Below are 26,907 nucleotides of genomic sequence, written 5' to 3'. Positions count from 1 at the left end.
GTGCCAGTTCCGGCGTTTAACGCTGGAATTCCTGAGGGTGACTTTGAACGCCGGTTTGGGCCATCAAATCTTGGGCAAAGTATGGACTATCATATATTGCTGGAAAGCCCAGGATGTCTACTTTCCAACGCCATTAAGAGCGCGCCAATTGGGCTTCTGTAGCTCCCGAAAATCTGCTTCGAGTGCAGGGAGGTCAGAATCCAACAGCATCTGCAGTCTTTTTCAGTCTCTGAATCAGATTTTTGCTCAGGTCCCTCAATTTCAGCCAGAAAATACCTGAAATCACAGAAAAACACACAAACTCATAGTAAAGTCCAGAAAAGTGAATTTTAACTAAAAACTAATAAAAATATACTAAAAACTAACTAGATCATACTAAAAACATACTAAAAATAATGCCAAAAAGCGTACAAATTATCCGCTCATCATGCTCCTGATCCCCTGTCCGCGTACGCAAGTGTTCCAACCCGAATAGAATGCTCGCATCACGTGTTAAGTGTTTGCGTACGCAAGGGTTAAAATTGTGATAGTTCGCGTACGCATGCAGTGCCCGCGTATGCGAGATGCCCATCCCGAATAGAATGCTCGCGCCTCATTCACTGTGTCGCGTACGCAAGCCTTAGTAGACTCAGAAAAATGTTAAAGCTGCAGAAATCAGATTTTCATACCGAACTTCAAACGCTCATAACTTTCTCTACAAAACTCTATTTTTCTCAAATTTTATATCATTTTAAAGCTCTTAAAATCATCTTTAATTTATAATAAAATCGATCTAATTTCGAAAATTGAAGCTCAAGTTATGATTTGTCAAAGTTCACCAAAATTAGGTCTTTACAAAAAGTGACAATTCTCTAGTTTTTCCAAAACTTTCAAAACTAAACCAACAATTAAACCTACTCAATTCAGCACAAACCACTACCACACACTACTTTTACCATTTCATTGTACTTTCATCACTTTCACACCTATTTCACTCAATCTCTCCACCATAATTTAACACAAATCCATAATTCTAATTCAATATTTTAATACTAACAATTTACACAATCTAATTCCTCATATACACCCTTCATCAATTTACAACATCATCACATCACTACCATAATATCTCAATCATTATATCACAATTTTCATCCACATAATCAACACCCATTTTTATCATCTACATTCATTACTCAACATCAACAATTGCTATCATAATCCATCAAAATCATCATATTCATCGAAATCATCACAATCATAAATAATCCCAATACTCATCATATTCTTATCATAATTCAAATATCATACACTCCTACACTCCATATCATAGTATTCATCATCAAACATAATTTCACATACACTTAATCATATACCAACATCATTCAATCCTATCTTAGAGTCAGCTAGTTTGAGTGTCTAGAAACATTATATATTACATAAAGAAAATCGAAACCAAACCTTGGCCAATTATTCTCCACGCACAAATCCACTTTACCACAAGCTTTTCAAGCCTCCACTCAAGACCAAACAATACAAATAATACTCTATAGCATGAAGAACAATAAAAATCAAAGCTAGGGTTTATGACATACAACTAAACACAAGGGTTTAGTGATATCTTACCTTGTCTGATGAGTTTTGGGGTAAAACTCACTACTCACCCAAGTTAGATTACACCTAAACAACAAAAATACAAAGAAATTCAAAAATCTAAAGACATTCTCGAGTTTTAGGCTAGGGCAAAAAACTAGAGCTAAGGAAGGATTTTTTTTACCAACAAAATCTACTTAGAAACGACGGGCTCGGCAAGAGCTTCGCGTGACCACAAATAGCTCGTTAATCGGAGCATCGTAGTTCAAGTTATGAGTGAAACAAGGGGATGAGTGAATAGAAACCAAACCCTCATCTCCTCTCTTCTCCATCACCGTCCCTCTCTCACTCTTTATGTATAAAATGAGCTGAAATGCTCTAAGTTAGGGTATTTATATATTGGATTTGGGTCCAACTTAGACCCGGTCAATCCGTTAGCATTTTAGGTCTGTTTGGCCCAACTTTGGACCAAAACCTTTAAGATTAGTGTTCGATTTTCAATTCTAAATTATTTTGTCTTTCCAAAACAATAAATTCAATTTTTAAAAATATTATTTTTCTCAATATGCGGTATTGGACAGACTAGAGCCGATATTGTCAACTTAAACACTGGTGAACATTTTAACAAAAAATTTTCACAAAAAATATATTTTTCTAATAAAAAAATTTATTAAATTCAAATTTCACCTTTTTATTTAAAAAAAATACTTCTAAATTTTTTATCCTATTTTAAATAATTAAATTATTATTTTATTAAAGTGTTTACTCTGGTTCTTATATTCTATATCTTACATTTTAAATTTTAAATTTTAGATTATAAATTCTAATACTATAAAATTAAAATATTGACTCTAAATTTTGACTAATATTAATAACAATGCAAGGGTTGGTCTGATGGTATTTTTCATAAGTTTTTTATGGGAAGAATATATAAAAACATAAATAATAAGCATGATGACGTAGGTTAGTCACAAAATGAACGGTGGAGATAGTGAGGAATGTTGGCAGAGGTGACAAGTCCCCCTTACTAATTAAGTTAAACCATAAAAAACAGACAAGGCATTGCATTGGGACAAACCCTGCTACATTGCATTTATGAAGACTCCTCTCCTCTCTTCTCTTCTCTTCTCTTAAGTCTTAACAGTTGGAGAGGCTTGCATTGCATTGCGTTTTCACTTTTCAAGCTGTCAGCACTCACTGAATGAGGACAAGGACGAAGAAGAAGGGGCTAAGAGAGGGAAGACATGCACAATGCACATTACATAATCAGAGAGGCCCCACACACACTCTGTCTCTGTCTCTGTCTCTGTCACTGTGAATGACTTGCCATTTTGCCAAGTCTCACTCCCTTTCCTTTCCTACCATTGTCCATAAGCCTGCATTCATATTTCAGAATTGTGCTTCCAATAATGGGACTTATCAATTTGCCAATTCCATTTCTAAACTCTCATCTATGATCTATCTCCCTTTAATTCAATGCATCTCATCTGCCTGATTCACTTCCCTTTCTTTTTTCACACTCTTCTTTTTCTCTGTTACATTTAAGTTTGTTGCTTTATGCAATGCCTTCTTATGTGGATAGAATTATAGGAAACATTTCAAGTGCACCGGTTGTTTTAATCGTTGATCTAAATTATAAAAAATATATATAATATATATTAATTAAAATCAACGGTTAAAATAACTGGTGCACCGGTGTTCTCCGGTGCACTTAAAATGTATCCAAAATTATATATGATATAGCTGTAAGCTTAAATTTAAGTAAATGCTATATTTTATTGAACAATTGTTTTTTTTATTATTTTTCTCTTACAAAATGTATTATTAGATTCGAATCTTATACATTATAGGATGTATTATAAAATAGGGTAAAATATCGTTAGTAAGTGATAATTTCGTTTTTAACATCTAAAATATCTTATTTTTATTTTAAACGTTTTATTTCGTCATATTTTTATCTTTTAGTCAAAAATAAAACTATTTATAAAAAAAAAATCATTTTTCTCTATTACATTATCTTCTTATTTTTTTATTTCTATGCCAATTTCACTCTCAAATAATTGCAACTACAATTATAACAACAACAATTAAGACTATTATCCTTATCTAGAAGAGGATGAGAATGAAAGAAAAAGGAAAATTTTGAAGGAAAAAAAATATTAATTTTGATCAAAAGATTAAAATAAAACGAAATAAATATTTGGGTAAAAAATAGAACGTTCAAACATTAGAAATAAAATTAAGACTTAACCCAAATAATAAAGACTAAAACAATACTTTATTCTATAGAATTATAAAATTACATATTAATTTAAATTATTTGATATTTTTTGATAAATTACATAGCAAAGTAATATAAAATGTTAAAATTTAGATAAATATAATTTATTAGATATTACGGTTATATTGATATTTAAATTTTACAAAATTTAGTAAAAAAATATTAAATAAAAAAATAAATTATCATTTCTATACTATAGATTTAAAACACAGATAAATTTATTTATGAAAGAATAAATTAATTTTATACTCACAAAAAATTAAATATATAAATTTTAATTTTTTTTGTATTCTAAATTTTTATAAATAAAAATAATAACTTATTTATTTTTTTATAAATACAAACCAGTTTNGCTGAATAGATAAAATCTCCACAATTATTATGTGTACACCAAAATCAACCACTAATATAAAATATATATTGAAATATAAATATATATTTAAAATAAATTAAACTACACATGTATAAATATATTGGTAATTGATCTTGATGAAAATGATACATAAATAAGGAGTTAGTTCAAAAAATTAAATACATTCTATATGTATGGATAAAAAAAGGGCTCAAAAGTTCTCTTTATTAAAAAAGAAAATAAAAAAATTTCTTTGTTAAAAATTTTAAAAATTCATTCTAAAAAAGAGTCATAAATTAATAAAAAAAGGGATTAAAATTTATACATTAATTTATTTTTGTGATCTTTTTATGAACTGTATGCATCAAAATAGTAGGGCTCCTAAAAAGATAAAATCTTATTCTAATCAATTAATTTTATAGAGAAAGACTCCTATTTTTTAGATCAAGAAGTTGATAGTAAAATATCAAATCAATTTATTAACTTTTTAATATATCATAATATAATATGGAGGACAAAAAACAAAGATTTTGATATGTTTGTAAATTCTTCGAGCGAATAAATAATGCCCAAAATAACAATTTATGATACTATACAATTTATACTACTAATTCTATTTAAAATAATATTGTACTCATTTCACTCTAATCAGTATATGTGACGTAACTAAATATCATTTGACAGATAATTTATAGTTAAAGCTCTTTTCCGTGATATATATTTTTGTAACAGTAATAGCAGCTGCCAGAAACAGTTACAAGTGTTATTAGGGGAAAAGGAAGGGGCCGTTTTGATTCATTATCAGGAATATGTGGTTCTGAATTAGACTTACTTTGGGAGAATCTGATTCATTCTGTTAAGAAAAGTTAACAATAATAATAATAAGGTCATGATGACTCATACATCATGCATTGTTCATTCATTCATTCATTCATCTCATATCAGATTCTCTCTCTCATTTTCTCTCTCTCACTGAAACCTCACTTGAATGCTCCTCTAAAAGGAACATCAGCATGAGGCTATAGTCCTTTTTCACCTATCCAATTCACCACTCCCTTTTTCTGCTTTCAATCTCTTTCCATTTTGTCTCTTCCTCTAAACTTCACTGTATCTTTTCTCTCTGTCCCTCTATTTATACATCCCTTTCAAATTCACATTCACACATACTTGTAACTTGTTCCTCCTCCTCATCATCAAGAAACTGAACAACAATAATAGAAAAAAATTAAAAAAAAATAACAATAATGTCCCCAACAGGTTCATCAAGATGGAGCCCTACAACTGAACAACTCATGATCTTGGAGGAACTGTATAGGAGTGGGATTAGAACTCCAAGTGCTTCTCAGATTCAACAAATAACGACTCATCTTTCCTTCTATGGAAGGATTGAAGGCAAGAATGTGTTCTACTGGTTCCAAAATCATAAGGCTAGGGATAGACAGAAGCTTAGGAGAAAGCTTAACAAACAGCTCCAGCTACAGCAGCAACTTCAGCTCCATAATGTCCATCACTTCAACCAAGATTTCAGTAACCATTTTCTTGCTGGTTTTGGTTATCCTTCTTGTTCTCCTGTTACCAAACAAGTTCCCTTCTATGCCACTTCTGGTTTGTCTTTTCAGGTAATAATTAATTGTAGTCACTTAGTTTCACACGCACCATGTATTTACAAAGCCTTGCTTTTGTGTTATTTTCAATCATAATAGGGTTATTATTTCTGACCATCATTAAAAGAAAATAAAATGTTCATCTAAAATATTCACTAATTTTTTTAAAATTATTTTATTTATTTTAAATTTTAGATTTTTAATTATAAATTTTTAACCATAAATCTTAAATGATAAACCTAAAATTTGAATCTCTAAAAAGAATAAAAACAAGTAATTAATATTAACTAATTAAAAATTAACTGTTTTTTATATCTTTTATCGTTAATTTATAGTATATTCGTTAGGCTGCGGATTAGAAATGATGATGGCTTAGTTTATAGTAATGAGTGTAGTTAACAAAAAAGGTAGAATATAATACCACTTGGGATCAATCGCACAATAATTATTAAGGGAAGGTAAGAGGAATGAAGAAGCAAGAACTCTATATATTCCAAAAGAAAGGCATGTTTCTAGTTTGAACAATATGAAGTAGTCATCAGTAATAAACACCGACCTAAATTATTATATATTATGAAAAACTGATGATTGTATTATACTTTATACACATTTCTTTTGTAATTTTTTTATCCATCAAGATATTTGGACATAAAAGATTAATCATTAAATTACTTATTTATATAAAATATATAATAATAAAATAAAATATAAACTAAAAATAAATTAAACAACGTATATTTATACATAAATATAATAATTTAATAATAGATTTTTTTATTTTTTATTTTTTTTGTCTTTTCTCACATCTCCATCACATTGAATACTAAAACTGAAAAATGTACAAAATAGAAACACAAAAGAAGTGCATATAATATTCCTCTGAATTATGCATATGCGTGTTACTTTAATGGTAGTTTTCTTCATTTTCATTATAAATGATCAGGGAGGAGGAGTAGCTGCATACGCATCGCAAGAAGGGGCGATGAATTGCAAGTGTAGTGTGCATCATAACTCAGAAAGTTTGTTGGAGAAGAATAAAGAGATGAGATTCTTCAATAATAACTATGGTTGGACACTTGGCGGCGATGTTAACCATTATCATGAATCATCATGTTGCACTACTACTAATCAACCTCTCAAGACTCTCGATCTGTTTCCAGTCACATCCACTACCAGAATCAAAGAAGATTGCACCAAGACTCTTGATGGGTGGTAGTGAAATTTGATGCAAAATGCTAAAGTGTGTTCTTCTTAGGAGACATGTGGTTTGCAGAATGTTATTATCTTTAAGGGAATCTGAACTTGAGAATCCGATCTAATCTTACTACAAAGAATAAATAGTCTTGTACGTAGGACATTTGGTTGCACCACGAAAAACTAGAACTATGAAAATAATTAACTTAATTAGTACTTTTGTATATCGTGCAAATCCTAGGGTATTTGACACACCTCACTATGAATGATATAATATTGGTATTATTTAACTAGTTAGGTGTACATTAAAATTAATTATAAAAATAGAATACACATTACAATATAAAATACATATTATAAATGAGTTAAACTATATATTTATTTATATGTAACATACAAATATATAATAAATATATAATAATTAATTTTAGTGATTAATTTGTATGCAAATAATATTTTTTGATATTATTTTATCCTAGAACACTACAATGGACATGTCATGTCATTTATTTCTCTATGTTTTCTCTTTTCTCCTGCTACTGCTAGTTATTTTCTACACTTTCATTAGTTTAGTTATCATAGATCAGAGAATATTATATGTTCTGGCTAAAAGGGTCAATTGATATTAGAGATTCTATATATTGTCAAACCGGTAAATTTGGATTCATACATTAACATGGCCCCATCCTGTTGTATGGCCTTTTAAGTCTATTTAGTGTGGATTCCTTGTCCTTTGTTCATCAATCTGGAGTTCTCTCACCATACAGGATGCAAATAATAAAAAAGGACTTTAATTGAAACATGTGGTAACTCAGCCTTTTGTTGCTAAACTTATGGCCTTTTAAATTGGGGGATATTTGTCGCTGCTATTTTGATAAGAGTAAAGTGACAAATAAATTTTTGAGAATTTAGATTTTGAGTAGATTAGTTTAGGATAATAAATATGGATATTTAGTTTAAATTAAAATTTTTTATTCTAATCATAGAAGCTGATTTAAAAATATTAGTTTTATGAAATAAGATAATGTTAGTTTAGTGTATTATGAATTTGAATATTATAACAAGGATATAGTGCTGATGAATAAGTAGTTTGGATAAATGGTTTGAAAAATTTGATAAATTATATTATTGATGGGTTAAGGATAGAATACAAAGATTAATGGAATTTAATATCTTTGTTAGTTAGTTACAATGAACTTCATTATGGCTTATTTATAAGTTTCATAAGTTGATTTTAAATAATTTCATATTTTAGATATTTTTAATTAGGTATTAATCTAGGTATTTCTAGTACTTGATTTATTATTTAATTTCTAAATTTTTTTATCATAATATCTAGATATTTATTTTTATGAAACAAGATCATAAAAATTTTAGAAAGTTCTACAAATATGTAGCATCATTAATACTTCTTCTTGATGCAATTTGTGTAACTCCAAGCATCTCTCGAAATAGTTCGAACTTTGATTTTGGTAGTGCATTAGTGAAGATGTCTGCTAGTTGCTCATCTGTGTTGCAATACTCGATCTTTATTTTTTTCTCTAATATAGCTTCTTGTATAAAATGATACTTAATAACTATATGCTTGGTTCTACTATGATGGATTCGATTGTTTGCCATTGCTATTGCTGACTTGCTGTCGCACAACATAGTTGTTGGTTCTTCTTGTTGTTCTCCTATGTCTTCGAATATTTTTCTTAGCCATATTGCTTGACTAGTAGCATTTGCGACTGCAACATACTCAGCTTCAACAAATGATTGAGCAACAATTTTTTATTTCTTTGATGTCCAAGAGAATATCCCAAATCGTAGTATAAAGGCATATCCAAAAGTTCTTTTCATATCATCAAATGATCCTGTCCAATCACTATCGGTATATCCAAGTAGTTTTAGATCTTCAACTGATTTCTAGTGAATGCCATAATCGTTTGTGCTTTGTAAGTATCTTAAGATTCTTCTTGCAGTCCCATAGTGCTTCTCATTTAACTTTTGTATGAATCTTGATAGTAGACTTATTGCATACATGATATTGGGTCTTGTGATAGTTAGATAAAGAAGACTTCCAATGAGACTTATGTATTACGAAGTATCTACCTCTCTAGATCTATCTTCTTTTTGTAATTTCTCATTATGGACTAGAGGAGTAGATACTATTTTGCAATTATTTATTTTGAACATTTCTAGCAAATTTTGAGTGTATTTATTTTGCGAGATAAAAAATCTGTCTTCGTTTTGGTTTATCTCAATATCAACATAATAATGCATCTATCCTAAGTTAGTCATCAATGTGTGCTTCATTTCTTCTTTGAATTCTCTAATCATAATCTCATTGTTTCTGGTGTAGATAAGATCGTTGGTGCGAAATTTATAACCCACAAACTAACTAGCAAATGCACCAGGTCGTACCAAGTAGTACCTCAAGTGAATGAGGGTCGATCCCACAAGAATTGATGGACTAAGCAACAATGATTGCGTGATTTACTTAGTTAGACAAATAGAAAATGGTGTTTTGAGAGTTCAAAATTATTAACATTAAATTCAGAATATCATAAAGCAAGCAGTAAATTGGTGTGAATAATATGGGAGAAAACAGTTAAGGTTTCAGAAATATTTATTTTTCGAATTAACTTTTCTTACAAACTATTTTAATCATGCAAACTATATCTAACTAAACCCTAATTTCTTAGACCTCTTTAGTCTCCTCTAACATTCATTAACTGCCAATTCCTTTGTCACTTTATTCCAATTAGAAGGTTAAGTTTAATTCTAGTTTATATGCCATAGAAATCCTAATTATCCAAATATAAGGGGATTATATATCACGTTTCCCGTTAAGTCTAGATAATCAAAAATTTAGGAGAAATTGTTTTCAAGCTATTGTTCAAGTAAAGAACTTTTCTAAGTTTTACAAGAACTCAATTAGAACAAGGGTCATACTTTCGTTCCACCCAGATTCATATGATAAAGAACGAAAATAATTCTTGAAATTGAAATCAACACATCAATTAAAATAGAACAGTAATAGTATTTATCCATAGAATAAACAGAGCTCCTAACCTTAACAGTGGAGGTTTAGTTGCTCATGGTTAGAGAGAAAACTAGGATTCTGAAAAACTGTAAAGTGCAGAATGAGGTAAAAGAGAAGAGAAGAGCCCGAAGGGCTGATTCTTTTCTCTTTTTATATCTAATCCTAATTAATATAAAGTATATTTTCTAAAACTAAATAATATATTTTCCTATTTGTAAATAGAATAAAATTTTAATCAAAATAAAATAAAATCTTCGTTGCTGGCTTCAATTGGCGTGGGGACCATTGCTTTCTTCAAGGCGGGCGCCTAACTTGGGCTGAGCCAAGTTGGGCGCCAGTATGACAGTATGCTTTGGCATGATTTGGCTTCAATTGGTGCCTAACTTGGGAAATTCCAAGTTAGACGCCACCATTCCCGTATTGATTATGCGTGTAAGTCTTCATCCGGCGCGTAACTTGAAAAATCCCAAGTTAGGCGCCAATGTAGCCGAACAAAATGGAGAAAAAGGTATACTATTACATATCGTTAGAAAACTATGGAAGTTATCTTTTCAATGCCGCAAAAAGCACGTCAATTGGACCTCTGTAGCTCACGTTATGTCCGTTAGAGTGCAAGGAGGTCAGGGTTGACAGCATCATCCACTTTTTTCCTCTTCTTTTATAAAACTCCGTCAAATCCATCCGAATGCTACTTGAAATAAATAGAATTCCACACAACTCAAAGTAGCATTTGATGACAAGTCATCATATACCCATTTTTCAAGCTAATTTCACTTGTTTTGTTAGTCTTTATGCACTTTCTTGCTTCTTAAGTAAGTGATTTGGAGTGAAAATGCACAACTTCTTTAAATCAAGCAACCACCATGAAATTAATGTTAATCCATGATGTTTAAGCTAATTTTAATTGAATTTTAATTGATTTATAAGCCTCTTGAATTTAGTGATACTTTGAGTTGTTGTTTTGGTTTATTGTAGGTGAAGAAAAGGAAAAAAGGAAAAAGCGTTGCCTAAGGAAGTGTGGCCCAAGGAAAAGAAAGTGTGGTCAAAGAGAGAAGAAGTGTGGCGCACAACATGAGGAGAGGCAAGCATTGCCCTCCACAAGGGCACACTGCCCTCTAGGAGGGCAACATAAGGGAACTGAGCAAAGAAGGCAACTCTGCCCTGCCCACTACAAGGGCAGAGCACAAATTTGTGCCTTGGAACCAAGAGGAATAAAATGTTGCCCTGCCCTCCACAAGGGCAGTATCGGGCTCACCAAGGGAGAAATTCAAAGGAAATTGTCTCCAAATGCTTGCCACAAGAGTTGAACACGGGACCATGAGGAAGCTAGGACTTAAGGCCCATTACCGTGCCAAGAAACCAAGGAAAATGATGTAGCGTGTGTTTCTTCCCGGATTCGAACACGGGACTGCATTTTGGAAACACTGCCCTACCCTCCGCGAGGGTAGGGCAGCATTTGGTTGGTGCACAACTCTGGCGCACCAAGAAGTGAATCTGGCGCACCAAATCATGACCCTGGCAGCACCAGCGCGCACCACACACAATCCTGGCAGCACCAAATTTTTCTGCCCTGCCCTCCACGAGGGCAGGGCAGCGTTCTGCGCACCAAGGCACGATCCCGGCAGCACCAAGCACGCACCGTGGCACATATCCTGCCCTGCCCTCCACAAGGGCAGGGCAGCCTCCTGGGAGCTACCATTTTGGGCCGAAAAATTCAATTAAAATTCCAATAAAATTCATTTCTTCACCAAATCAAAAGCCCATCCAAATCCCAAAATCCAAGAATAGAAAGTGTATAAATAGGAGCTAGTTTGATGTAATTAGGACTTTTGGACCACTTACCTTAGCTTGACTTTTGAATTTTGCACTTTCCTTAAGTTTTGAATTTCTTGCAATTGTTCTTGAGAGACTTGACCGAGAGTTCTGAGGATTAAGGGAGAATTGATTGATCTCCTTCCTCGCGTTTGCTCGGGCAATTCCACTCTTCTTTTTCTGAGTTTTGGGTGTGTGAAATTGAGGAAATTATGTCTCAATTCCCATCTAAAATCTCTTTAAATCCTTTTATGCACAATTGAATTTTAATTCTGTTCTTTACTGCTTCTTCTTCAATTCCTTGTCAATTGCTTTGTGAACTTGGATCTGGGAAGGCAAATAGAGATCTAAGCTCTGCTACCTAGTCTCTTGAGACCTGAGACCCTAATTTACTTTTAGTTCTTCTGTGAACCCTGCTGCACTTTAATTTCATTTTCTGTTGAATTTCAGTTTATACCAATTCATCTTCTACTTTATTGATTGTTGCAATTTACTTTCTCTTTGTTTAGATTCTGCAATCCCAGTCCTCAAATCCCTTTTATATTCAAGCAATTTACATTCCTTGCCATTTAAGTTACTGCAATTTATATTTCTTGCACTTTAAGTTTCAGTCATTTAATTTCTTGTTCTTTAAGATTCAGTCTATTTTACTTTCATGTTCTTTAATTTACTGCAATTTCCCTTCTCCCTTTACATTTCAAGCAATTTAGCTTCTGTTAAATACAACCCACTCAACCAAAACTTGATTCACTTGACTAAATCAACCACTAAACTAAAATTGCTCAATCCTTCAATCCCTGTGGGATCGACCTCACTCATGTGAGTTATTATTACTTGATGCGACCCGGTACACTTGCCGGTGAGTTTTGTGTTGGATCGTTTTCCACACATCAGCATTCATAGTGGCTAAAAATAATTTAAATTTTTATTAAACTTAACAATTCAAATGCAAATTCACTAGAAAAAGATAGGTAAGATACTCATGCATCATCACAACACCGAACTTGAATTGTTGCTTGTCCTCAAGCAACCAAATCCAACATAAACTTAGAATGTGAATTTGCATGAGAAGTGAGTGCTCAATTAAGCTCCTGTCTTTTCTCAAAGTGGGATTTATAATACTGAAACTCTGAATAGTTTTGGCATCTCACTATCCTTTGAATCTGAGGAATGTCACTGTCATTCGGAATTAAAATCCGGATAATATTATGAATTCTCTGGCCTTTTTACTTTGGATTAATCCTTGAACACAACAAATTTTCTTTTATTCTTTTTCTTTGGTGCTTTGCACCTTGAGCCTAGCTGTAATTTTAAATGTTTTGTCTCAAGTTTTACTTGACACAAAAACACCACAAGCACTTAACTGGGGAACTCTCTTTGAGTTCTGATTTTTCTTTTAATTACTTCCAGACAGTGGTACTCAAAGCCTTTGGTATACTCTGTTAATTGCTCTTGATCTCAACTCTTAGTGCTCTGTCTCAAGGGTTACTTGACACATTCACACCACAAGCATATGGCTAGGAATGTCACTCTTTGGGCTTTTAATCATATTTAACCTTCCTAGGCATTGATGCTTAGAGACTTGGACCTTGCTTTTCTTTATTTTCTTTTTGCTGTTTCTTTTGCTTCAAGGATTAAGCTTTTGTTTAATATAGAGAATTCATAATAGTTCTCTAAATTCCTATTTTTCATGCATCAACATCCTTTGATTCAAATTCAAATATACACTATTCATATCATGCATTTAAAATCACAAATAACACCACCATATTTAAGTAAATAAGACTACTCTTAAATATAAACTTAATTTCTCATGCAATACATCACTTCTTTTCTTTTCTTTTTAGATTTAAGCTCAGTGAGCGGTACATGAGACAATTGTTTTTACTAAAAGCAAATAATAGAATAAAACTAAATCTAAGAACTGAAAGTACTAAAAATCATGCAGACAATTAAAGCAACAGAAAATAGGAATATAACAAAATAAGAACAGAAGGGAAAATAAAATGAAAGGAACTCAACCACCTCAGTAATCCTGATGGCCATCTCATTCCTCAGGCTGTGCTCCTTCGTGAAGATGCTTCGTCTCCCTTTGGTGCCACTGATGATAAGGTACATAGAGAGCGCGCTCTACAACACCAAACTTAAATGTTTGCTTGTCCCTAAGCAAAGAAAAATTGTTCCTATTTTACACACTCTACATGATCAAAACACACTTCAAAAGAAGGAAGACAATAAGAAATTAAAATAAACTAAATAAATTGAAAATAAATAGAAAATCTAAGGATACGGAATATTGGGTTGCCTCCCAACAAGCGCTTCTTTAATGTCACTAGCTTGACACTTGATTGTTGAATTTTCTTCCTCTTCTTCCAGTTGGTTAAAAGAAATGACTCCAAGGGAGGAAAGGAAAAAATTAGTGCCCTCGGACTTGAATTCCTCCTAATTAGCTTGATTCACCCTACTTGTTCGGGTAGAGGTTGGATTGCTTTTTGCTAACCTTCTCTTTTTCATGGATATTTTCTTTTGTTTCTTGGTCACAATCCCTTTTTTAGTGCTTTACTTGATGGCATTCACCTCTCTGATTTTAGGGCATGGGTGTTGTGTGATGGGTAGAGTGTACCCTTCATCAAGAGCTTCTTGAATTGGTGGTTCAATGAACTCACCCTCTATGCCACTCTTTGCTTCATTGGAGTAAAAATTCCCATAATTGATTTTCTCCCTTACAACCTCCTTCTTCATTGGGGCTTCACTTGGTATAGGGACCTCTTTTTCTTGCTCTTCCAATTCCTCATTTTCACCCACAATTTGGTATTCATCCTTCTTGCTAAACACTACACCACTCCTCAAGCTTATGCCATTGAATTCTTCCCCTAGCCAAGGGAAGACATAGGTATGTTTCTCAGCAGAATGTTATGCCATTAGGCTCATTTGCACTTCCATATTTCTTCTTGAGGCTTCCATATTTTCAATCCTTTCTCTGACCTCTTCCCTTAAGAACTCAATGAGTTGGCCAGTTGAGGCACATGTCTGGGAGAGTTGTTCTAGTGCAAATGCTAGAGGGAATTTTTGATGAGCTTGTAGAGGTGCATAGATTGTGGTGAAATTCTTTTGAGGGAATTGATATGGATTCTGTGAATTATGAAATGAATTTTGTGGACTTTGAAAGGAGGTTTGTGTATAGTAGAATGAGTTTTGTGGTTGGTGAAATGAACTATATGGGTTTTGAAATGAATTTTGTGTTGCAGCATACTCAAGTAGTGAAGAATTTTGATATGAAAAATTAGGAGGTGTGGTTGGACAATTTTGCATAAATGTATCCAGAGATAATGGCTCTTGATGGATAGGATATGGGACATTGAAATCTTTTTGCTCTTGACATCGCCAACCAATATCCGGGTAGTTCCTCCATCCACAATAATATGAATCACTCATTAGGTGTGAGTAGTAACCCATGTGATATCTTTCCATTATTTTCCTTAGCACAAAATACCAAAAAAATTAAACGCATCATATGGTAAATAGGAAAGCAAAGAAGAAAGAACATATTTTTTTGAAAAGAAATAAAATAAAGAATAATAAAAATAAAAAAATTTGAAAAGAAATGAGAAGAGGTGAACTAAAAATTCAAAAATAAAACAAAGAAAAATACTAGTATTTTAAAAAAAATTTAAAAGAAAAATTACTACACGGACACCAACCTTAATTATAAAAATTAAGCAAACATTTGTGATGCAAAATTCGAAAATTAAAGCTAAAAATTAAATAAAATTAAATCTAAAACGTCTAATCTAAGCAATCAAACAACTAATAGTTGGCAATCACAGTCAATCCCTAGCAACGGCGCCAAAGACTTGGTGCGGAATTTATAACCCACAAACTAACCCGCAAGTGCACCGGGACGTACCAAATAGTACCTCAAGTGAATGAAGGTCGATCCAACGAGGATTGATGGACTAAGCAACAATGATTGCGTGATTTACTCAGTTAGACAAACAGAAAATGATGTTTTGAGAGTTCAAAAGCATTAACAGTAAATTCAGAATATCAGAAAGTAAGTAGTAAATTAGTGTGAATTATATGGGAGAAAACAGTTAAGGTTTCAGAGATATTTATTTTCCGGATTAACTTTTCTTACCAAATATTTTAATCATGCAAGATTCAATTCAAGGCAAACTATATGTGACTAAACCCTAATTCCTTATACCTTTTTAGTCTCCTATAACCTTCATCAACTGCCAATTCCTTGGTCACTTGATTCCAATTAGAGGGTTAAGTTCAATTCTAGTTTATATGCCACAAAAATCCTAATTATCCAAATATAAGAGGATTATATGTCATGTATCCTGTTAAGTCCAGATAATTCAAAATTTAGGAGAAATTATTTTCAAGCTGTTGTTCAAGTAAAAAGCTTTTCTACATTTTACAAGAACTCAATTAGAACAAGGGTCATACTTCCGTTCCACCCAGATTCATAAGATAAAGAATGAAAACAATTCTTGAAATTGAAATCAATACATGAATTAAAATAGAACAGTAATAATATTAATCCATAGAATAAATAGAGCTCCTAACCTTAACAGTGGAGGTTTTGTTGCTCATGGCTCAGAGAAAAAACTAGGATTCTAAAAAACTATAAAGTGCGGAATGAGGTAAGAAAGAAGAGAAGAACTCGAAGGGCTGATTCTTTTCCCTTTTTATATCTAATCCTAATTAATGTAAAATATATTTTTTAAAATTAAATAATATCTTTTCCTATTTATAAATGAAATAAATTTTTAATAAAAATAAAATAAAATCTTCATTGCTGGCTTCAATTGGCGTGGGGACCATTGCTTTCTTCAAGGCTGGCGGCTAACTTGGGCTGAGACCAGTTAGGTGCGAGTATGGCAGTATGCTTTGGCATGATTTGGCTTCAATTGGCACCTAACTTAGGAAATTCCAAGTTAGGCGCCACCATTCCCGAATTGATTATGCGTGTAACTCTTCATTTGGCGTCTAACTTGGGAAATCTCAAGTTAGGCGCCAATGTGGCCGAACAAAATGGAGAAAAAGGGTATACTATTATATATCGTTGGAAAGTTATGGAAATTAGCTTTCCAATGCCGCTAAAATCACATCGATTGAATCTCTGTAGCTCAAGGTATGCCCGTTCAAGTGCAAGGAGGTCAGGGTTGACAACATCATCTACTTTCTTACTCTTCTTCTATAAAACCCCATCAAATCCATCCGAACACTACCTAAAATAAACAGAATTGCACATAACTCAGAGTAGCATTCGTAGTGGCTAAAAAGTATTTAAATCTTAATTAAACTTAACAATTCAAATGCAAATTCACTAGGAAAAGATAGAGAAGATGCTCACGCATCAATCGTCTACGTACAAGAAAACTATGAGAGTGTAGGCTCACTTTTACTCCTCTTGAATTCATGATTAGTGAAATATTTGTATATTCGATTGTACCATACTTGTGGAGCTTGCTTGAGTCCATAGAGTGCTTTCTTTATCCTTAGCACCTTGTTTTCATGTCCTTTTACAGTGAACCCTTGTCATTGATCAACATATACTTCTTCCACTAGTTCTCCATTTAGAAAGGCAGATTCACGTCTAATTGAAAGATCTTCCATTGCTTTTGTGCGACTAGTGCAATGAGCGCCCTTATTGTATCTAGGCGAGCTACAGGTGTAAATGTCTCTGTGTAATCTATCTCAGGAATTTGTGCATATGCTTTAGCTATGAGCCTTACTTTATGCTTTTGAATAGATCTATTGGGATTGAGCTTAGTCTTGTATTCCTATTTACTCCAATAATATCTTTATTTTCGGGGTGATTTACTAATTTCCATATGTTGTTCTTCTCGATCATCTTGATTTCTTCCTCCATAACATTTCTCTATTCTTCTTGCTTTTTTGCTTCTTCAAAGTTTGTAGGCTCGATCTTGGAAATATTACATGTTTCATATACATCTTGTAGAGGCTTAGTTTTTCTTGGAGGAAAATCAGTGGTTGCTTCTACTATTGGAGTAGTTGTCCTTGCTTCTTAACATTCTTCTTTTTCTAGTATTGTAAGTGATTGCTGTGATACTTCAATACTTTCTTTCTTGGTATTTTCATCTTCCCAGTTTCATAAAGCATTTTCGTCGAACTCCACATCTTGACTGATTATGAGTTTCTTCGTTGGTGTGAAATTTGGAAACCACAACTGAACCGGCAACTGCACTGGGTTGTACCAAGTAATACCTCAGGTGAGTAAGGGTCAATCCCACGAGTATTGATGGACCAAGAAACAACAATTGAGTGATTCACTTAGTCAGGCAAGAAGAAAAGAGTGTATTAGGGGTTTAAATTGCATTAAACAGTAATTTAGGATTAATAAAGCAAGTAGTAAATTTGGTGTGAAAGCTATGTGAGAGAGCAGTTAAGGTTTCACAGATGTTTATTTTTTTATTAGTTTTTCTTACCAACTACTTTAATCATGCAAGATTCAATTCATGGCAAACTGTAGTTGACTAAACCTTAATTCCTTAGTGATTTAGTCTCCTCTCACCTAATCAATCGCCAATTCCTTGGTCACTTAATATAGATTAGAGGGTTAGGTTCAATTCTATTTTATTAGCCACAAAAATCCTAATTATCCAAATATAAGAGGATTATATGTCACGTATCCCATAAAGTCTAGGCAATTAGCGATTTAGGAGGAGTTTACTTTTAAGGTAGTATTTAGGTGAGATAACTTTTCCAAGAATCAAGAAGAACTCATGTAGAACAGGAGTTACTTTCCAATACACTCAAATTCATAAGATGAAGAAAAGTAATCTTTGAATTCGAATCAATACATTAATTAAAATAGAGTGGCAATAGTATTGATCCATAGAATAAACAGAGCTCCTAACTTTAATAAGAAGGTTTAGTTGCTCATGGATTAGAGAGAAAAATATTCAAAAGTGTGTAAAAACTAGAATGAGGTAGAAGAGAAGAGAGTGAGCCCAAAAGGAAAAAACTTTTTTCTTTTATATCTAACCTAATTTGATTTGAGAATAAAATAAAATAATAATTACTAAAGCCCAAAAGATTGTGTTTGTAAATAAAAATAACCAAACCAAATAAAATACAATAAATATAACCCAAATCTAACTAATAAATCCCCTTTGTTGAAGTTGGATCCGCGCTATTGGCGCTAAACGCCAGAATCAGCGTTTAGTGCCACCACAAGACAATAAGCTTGGTATCGTTGCTGTCTTCTTGGCGCTAAACTTCAGGCTTGACGTTTAGCGCCCTTCGAGGTAGTGAGCTCGCACAAGTTACGAGGCACCTGGCACTAAATGCCCAGGTCTGGGTTTAACGCCAGTTTGACAGAATGGCTGCACACAATTCAAAGTGCTTATGCGCTAAACGCTAGATGCGGCGTTTAGTGCCGGCTCAATGATAAACCCCATTTTTAGGGTTTATATTATTCTTAATTTGGTAGATTTTATCCATTATTCTCACACTTATTCATATAATTCGCATGTTTTACATTTTCCTTCCTAATTTTGTAATATGAGTGAAAACATGCTTCTTTGGCCTTAAATTAGCTAATTTTAATTCTTTCTTATTACCATTTGATGCCATGATATGTTTGTTGAGTGTTTTCAGGGTTTATAGGGCACGTGTGGTATGGCGCGTACGCGTGACTGGCGCAGAATACAAGTGACGCGTACGCGTGGGACGACGCATACGTGTGACCAAGTTTTTGATTCAACGACGCGTACGCGTGGGCGACGCCTACGCATGACAAAGCGTTACATGCTGCAGATATCAAAAAACGTTGGGGGCGATTTCTGGGCCGATTTTGGCCAAGTTCCAAGCCTGAAAACACATATTAGAAGCTGTAGAGTGGAGAAATCAAGGAGGACACACTATCATTCACCATTCATACACTTTAGGTTTAGATGTAGTTTCTAGCTCCTCTTTCTAGGTTTTAGGGTTTTTAGGTTTAGCTTTTCTCAAATATAATTTAGATTTCTACTTCACTTTAATTTAGTTTCTCTTCTACTTTTATTTGTTCTAGTACCGTAGTTATCTATTTCTCTTGTTGATTAATGTATGTTACCAATTTAGTTTATGAACTCTTATGTTTCTTTTGATCCATATTAATGCAATTTATGTTTCCACATTTATGATTGCTTTCTTTAATTATTGGTTATTGTTGTCTTATAATTGGGTATCTTAGATTTTATTATCTCTTATTAATTTTCTATGTTTTTATTCTGTGCCTTCCAAGTGTTTGATAAAATGTTTGGGAGGATTTTAATTTAGATTTTTTTATATTCTTAACTTGGATTGATTATTTAGAGACTCTTGAGTTATCAAAAGTCTTTTGTTGATTGGTAATTGAGACTTACTGGTTGGCTTAGGCATCATTAAATCTAGTCTTAGATTAGGACTTGTGAACCTAAGTTGATTTTACTCACTTGACTTACCTTCATTGTTAGAGGTTAACTAAGTGAAAGCAAAAGGCAATTACCATCACAATTGATGATGATAATGAGGATAGAAATTTCAATTCTCAATCCTTGCTAGAAATTTTTATTTTACTTCCTTGTTATTTACATTTCTTGTCTCCTATTTCAAAATCCAAAAAGATATAATCTTATAACCAATAATAAACTACACTTCCCTGCAATTCCTTGAGAGACGACCCGAGGTTTAAATACTTCGGTTTAGAATTATACTTACAACGTGCTTATTTTTGTAAAAATCTTTACCGACATTTTTCTCCATCACTCAACAGAATAAAAATTTTTCTCTTTTCTTCTGCACATACTCTGTCAAACTAATCCAACTTCACCTGAAATAATCAAAACAATAGAATGACTTAAAGTAGCATCCAAATAGACTTCAAACACTAAAATCTAAATAAAAATCAATAAATTCATATCTAAAATAATAAGAAAATAAAGAAAAGATGCTCACGCATTATTCGTTTTCAAGTTATACACACAATATCCTTTTGATTGTGTACTATACCTAAGGAAGATTCCTTATTCAGTCTTCTCATCAAGCTTGCTTCCACTACAAGAAAGTACCGGAATAACGACCAATTTTAGCAACTGAAAAAATCGGTTTCTAATAACGATCGATTTAACGACTGATATATAATTTTTAGGACCAAAAACATGTTGGTCGCTAAATCGGTTGCTAAATCGGTCGCTAAATTAAATTTAACAACCGATTTTAGCAACTAACAAACTCGATCACTAATAGCAACCGAATTAGTGACTGATAAGATTTTGATACAACCAGAATAAAGCTGGTCACTAAAATCGGTCACTATTTTTTCATTTAGCGACAGATTTAGAAACCAAAATGGAAAGTAATGTCTTTGGGACTATTGGTCACAAAATCATTTGCTATTTTTTATTTTAGCGATTGATATTGCAACTGATAGTGAAACAGGGTGAATAACTGTTTGGTCGCTAATTCAGTCGCTAGATTACTAGTTGCTAAATCAGTTGCTAATTGTTAAGTTAGCGACTGATTTTAGTGACTAACAAAATCAATCACTAATAGCCACCGATTTAGTGACCGATTAGTATTATACAACTAGAATATAAATGGTTGCTAAAATCGGTGGCTATTTTTTAATTTGGCGACCGAATTATCAACCAAAAAAAGAAAGGAATGTCCTTGGGACTCTTGGTCATAAAATCGGTTGCTACTTTTTAATTTATCGATCGATTTTACAACCAATCGATATGTAAATAGAATAAAACTTGGTCGGTTGCTAATTAGGTCGCTAAATTTGTGGTCACTAAATCAGTTGCTAATTTTTAAGTTAGTGACCGGTTTTATAAACTAATCAATCGCAAAAGTGGTCGCTAATTTAAAAAAAAAAGATATTATATGAATTATCCTCACTAACCCTAACTTCTAACACACTACCACACAGAGCTTTACGCTTAAGCAGTAAAACAGAGGTGGTGTGGTATTACGACCTCTAAAATAAAATATATAAATAAGAGTAAAGTATCGTTTTTGTCCCCAACGTTTGGGATATGTCCCAAGGTTGTCGTTAACATTTCAATCGTCCTATTTAAGTCCTTAACGTTTCAAAATTGACTCAATGTTGTCCTGCCGTTAGGGTCCGTTAGCAGAATTGACGGTGGGACAAAATTGAGATGATTTTAAACGTTAGGGACTTAAATAGGACGAAAATTTTGAGGACAAAAATGATACATAGATTTTTAGTTATCATGAAATATTTGTAGAATGACTAGTATATAAATTTGCGGAAAAGAAAAAATAATATATACAATAAAATATAAATTATACCTTTTGTCTCTAATGTATCAAAATTCTTTAAAATTATAAAAAAATAAATTTATTTAAAATAAAAGTAATGTAATTAGGTGTAATTTACTTAGATGTAATTAAAAAATAATTGAATACTATGTACAGTAAAAAAATTAATATTATTGAAAGATAAAATTAAATTAAAATTGAGTTTTGTTTTGTTTCATTTGAAGATATGTTTATCTTATATATATTGTTACCCAATTTTATGTGCATTAGTACTTAATCATTAAATTGAATTAAAGTATAATTACTTTTTTGGTAAAGAAACAATGAAACAATTAATATAAAAATAATTTTTTATATATGTTTTTAAACTAAATCGAAATATAGGTTTCTTCATCCATCCATGTCTAATATAACATTCGCAAGGGGATTTGATTATGACAAAGTAGTAACTAAATATGTGAGAATAAACATGACCAAGACATTATTCTACATGGAATGGCATGAACCATTACATATTATTATACTACCAGATATGCCACTGACCATAACAAAGTTGCAAGCAAATGTCACAATCCCCTAGTTAAAAATATATGATCAATCTTTTTCAGTATTGCGATCACCATTATAACTTGTTGGAGTTTCAAGAGTGATTTGTTTATACTTCTTGCTTGAAGTTGAAACATCTTGATAACTTTTTACTGGGTATTTTATGGCATTGAGTTCAACCTTTCTCAAAGCAGCTTTTCCAAGATCAATACCACAGGTATCAGAGAGCCTGACAAGGTAAAGCAACACATCTGAAAGCTCCTCACTAAGATGTGTTTTTTCTTCCTCTTTCCAATTGGGAAGTCCCCTCTTGACTTCACCTTTCCACTGAAATATCTCAGCCAATTCACCAACTTCACCCACCTACAAAGAATAATATACAAATAAACAAATCAGTTAATTAAGAATTGGAAATGATCTAGAGACCACATTTTTAGGTTTGGTTTGGTAAAGTTTTTTGAAGAGGTGTTTGTGCTTTTTAAAAGTCCAAACTCTTCATTTTGTGTTTGGTAAATCAAAAAGACCATATGCTTGTACTTGCAGTTTTTAAAAGTTCGGAATACTTTTGAAAGCACCTAAGATAGAGAGCTTTTTAAAGTTGGCTTGTGCTTTTCAAAATTTAAAAGTCTAATATAACCTCATATGTTAACTAATTTTCAAATTTAATATTTATTTTATGTCCATTATAGTATTTTAAATTTTAAAAGTTATTTTACTACACGCAATTGATATTGTTTGTGTTTATTAAGAGCTATTTTTTATTTAATTTACTAAATATAAATGCTACAATTTTTAAAAAGCCATATTTTAAAAATTAACTTTTATAAACTACTTTTAAAAAATAAAAACTTTACCAAACTAAGCTTTAGTCTTGTTTGTCTTTTTGGTTAACTCTGATTAGTTGTTATCTCTTCTTGATCTGGCTGTTATAAGTCATACATAATTCTTGTATAAATCGACTAGAAATACAAAATAATAATTCAATTCAAATTAAATCTTTTTCTATGGTAATCCGTTCCAGATAAGTAATATCAACATCATAATTTAAGTAAAGACAAAAAAAAAAAAAAAGAAGAGAAAATCATACGTTTAATTTGTATGGCGTAAACAAATGAAATATGTTTTCCATTAAAGTCAATTTGACTCTCATTTGAGAAAAGTCGCAAAAAGAACAAAAAATAGTGTTATATAAATTTCACGTGTGTACAAATTATATATATACACACACAAACTGCGGATGTGCGCGTATATCAGTGTTCATGTGTGCATCAATATAGTTTGGATTTTATATTATGGTAACATAGAAAAATTAATTAAAGAAGTTATATACCAAAGCCAAAAGAAGGTTCCTCGGACTATGATACTGGTTCCAGTCCCTCTTTTCAGCAAATTGAGCCATTAACTTCTTCAGCATATCAAGGCTGACAGAGCCTCCATCAGGAACTTCGCTCATTTTGAATATAATACCCAAAGAAAGAGAATAATAACAAAAGAAACTATGAATATGAGAGAAGAAAGAAAGACTACAAGAGAATCACGGAATTATGGGTAAAGCATGCATTGTTCGCTTCTCAAGAAGGGATATAATAACTCTATATATATAGAAGATAAAAATTAAAAAATCATGGAATTGTGGAAGAGGTCAATAGATTTAGAAAAGAGAAAAATAACATTGAACACCTTACTTTTTATTGTTTAAAAAGAAATAATATCTGCAAATCATTCACAATAATTACGTCAACTTTTAAATTAATGTAATTAATTCTCAATGAAAAAAAAATTATAATTAATTGTAAACGTAACTTAATAAAAAAATATTTCAAAAAATTACATATATTAATAATAGTTTGACTTATCAAATAATGAATAAAATCTAGAATTTAATTTTCATTAATAAGAGGTTTGAATTATATTTGACTATGATAAATAACTTTTTTCTTTGAGAAATATCACTTCCATATCTATTTTTTATACATACTCCATATTATTCCCCTCCCTTATAGACTTATAATATTATAATAATTTAATCTTTAACTCATTTTACAAAAATGTCCTTCCATTTTTGTAAAAAAAAAATATTTTAACTTTAGTAAATAAAGTAAATATTTTACACAGTTTTCATTTCTTAAGTAAATATTTTACATAATCTTCATTTCTTTTCAAGATTTTTAATGTATTAAACATTTTTTCTTTTGTAAATAAAGTAAAATTAAGTAAAATTAAGCTGGAAAAGGGCCGTATAACATTTGCATGACATCAAAAGTAATTCTATACTTTGGTTACCTCAAAAATAATTGGTCTTAAATTGCCATACTTTAAAAATGGTTCATGGTCACGTTCCCTCTCCTGATGAATTACTAGGTCTAGAAAGCTTACTTCAGAAATGCAAACACATACAAAAATAATGTTTTGGCTCCAACTAAGGAACATGCTCAACAAGCAAACTATTTGAAAAGTTCTTCTCTCCCTCTATTGTGCTTTGCACATAGCATATTATATATATGGAAAAAACAGTTCCAACTCAAAAATCAAGTGTCCTTTATGAAATCGCTAAAAGATATATGAGAATGGGCGGGTTGAATCATGGTTTCATTCTTTTTTTCGAAGTAGAAAAACTTTAGAAGCAACATCAACTCTTTGGACTTCTAAGCACTGGAATATGTAAACTTGAGATAAAAAAACACTTTTATAAGGGTTTTTTATTTAAATAAAATAAAGGGGATCAATATTATCAAACTCTCCTAAACCAAATTTTAAAACGTAAATCCCCTAAATCTATTACTATATAAATCGTCACAGGACTGTGTGTTTTTTATAATATGTAAAACATCACATTTTATGATGATTTATGCATGGAACTCCTTTACGAAATGCACGTAAATCATTCCAGGGTACTGAGCTTTTCAAGTTGAATGTAATTCGTCCCAGGGTAGGATGGATTACACATGTTTTACCTAAACTACTAGGGGATAGCATGATTTATGTGTTTAGCACAACACACAGCAGTCTAGCATGATTTACGTGTAAAAATCTAAGACACAATATGCTATGACGATTTACGTTTGAATACATAAAGCTCAAGACCCCAGGACGATTTATGAAGACAAAGAGAATATAAAAAAACGAGTATGATGTATAGTGAGTCATAGATGAATTGAGAGTTTTGAAAAAGATGGCTGAGAGTGTGTTTTTGCTAATTCATCACCGAAAAAAAAATGATGAGAACACAAATGAGGGTGTTACGTTCTCTAGTAAAAGATTGGAGTGTTTGTAAATCCTTCAACAAGTTTATTGGATTTACAAAATAGTATATTACAGAAGTTAGAAAAGTGCAACAAAAAGCGTGTAAAGCAAGTATTTTTTCAGATTCCTATCTTACTCAGGCAATGTAGTGAATGTTATCTGTTGTTAGTGAATTCATTTAAATCATGTTTCTTTTATAGTTGTTTTTCTTGATGCACTAAATTTTACACCCACCTTGACATTAACTATGATAATACAATAACATAACAAGTAGTGCTACAATACGGGTCAAAGAGTTCAAAATATAAGAGTTAAAAGCATAGTGTACCATGGTAGCTAAAAGACACAATAACATAGCAATAACATAATAATAAAATAACACTGAAATACCCAAACCCACTAGCTAACACATAAGTAACGCAGTGCCACATTTCGTTGGCTTAATGACGTGCTTCTTCCTCTGAGTGATTGATACATATGGATCTGGTGGCTGAACCATAGGTCCTAAAAACTGCTCTGGTTGATTCGTAAATGGCCTCTACGTATGTCCACCCAAGACAAATGTCGGAGTGCCACCCATAGCAAATAGACCTCCCTAATAACCAATTGGCACTTCATTCAGATAGATGTTAAGGTCCACTAAACCTCCCTCAAACTGTGGCCTATAATCACCACCTGTACTGGAAAATTGCACAATCTCAGCAAAGAATCACTTCTAGCACCAATCTCCTGCTCCAATTGATTCAGGCTGCCAAAGTATGAAAATAGTGTGGAAGCCACAACCACTCTACCTCCACCCTCACCACCAGCAGCAACACCAGATGCCTCAACCCTTCTACCATCACCCTGCCCTCTAGAGCCCCCAACTCTTCAACCTCTATAACCTTCAAAACCACTAGCTTCTGCAGCCCTTCCCTACCTAGGGCCACCTCCACCACCTCCCCGACCAGAGCCTCCTACACCACCTCCCCAACCAGAGCCACCCTCACCC

General features: G+C 32.3%; 2 protein-coding genes across 2 annotated transcripts; one reads left to right on the top strand and one right to left on the bottom strand.

Moving 5' to 3' along the window:
* Nucleotides 1–5,449: 5,449 nt before the first annotated feature.
* LOC107484716 (WUSCHEL-related homeobox 3) lies at nucleotides 5,450–7,025 on the top strand. Its single transcript, XM_016105257.3, has 2 exons — nucleotides 5,450–5,824; nucleotides 6,753–7,025. Exons 1-2 carry the CDS (start codon nucleotides 5,450–5,452, stop codon nucleotides 7,023–7,025), a joined length of 648 nt encoding a protein of 215 aa, XP_015960743.1.
* A 15,488-nt stretch (nucleotides 7,026–22,513) lies between these two features.
* LOC107484717 (uncharacterized) lies at nucleotides 22,514–24,232 on the bottom strand. Its single transcript, XM_016105258.3, has 2 exons — nucleotides 24,004–24,232; nucleotides 22,514–23,036 (listed from the first exon to the last, which is right to left on the bottom strand). The coding sequence occupies exons 1-2, from the start codon at nucleotides 24,124–24,126 to the stop codon at nucleotides 22,722–22,724; spliced, it is 438 nt and encodes a 145-aa protein (XP_015960744.1). The 5' UTR covers nucleotides 24,127–24,232; the 3' UTR covers nucleotides 22,514–22,721.
* Between the last annotated feature and the right edge of the window lie 2,675 nt (nucleotides 24,233–26,907).

This window comes from Arachis duranensis, chromosome 4 (genome assembly GCF_000817695.3).
Source record: "Arachis duranensis cultivar V14167 chromosome 4, aradu.V14167.gnm2.J7QH, whole genome shotgun sequence".
In the NCBI taxonomy this organism is placed as follows: Eukaryota; Viridiplantae; Streptophyta; class Magnoliopsida; order Fabales; family Fabaceae; genus Arachis; species Arachis duranensis.
Note: the sequence above shows the minus strand (reverse complement) of the source record. Positions and strands in the feature narration are given on the sequence as shown.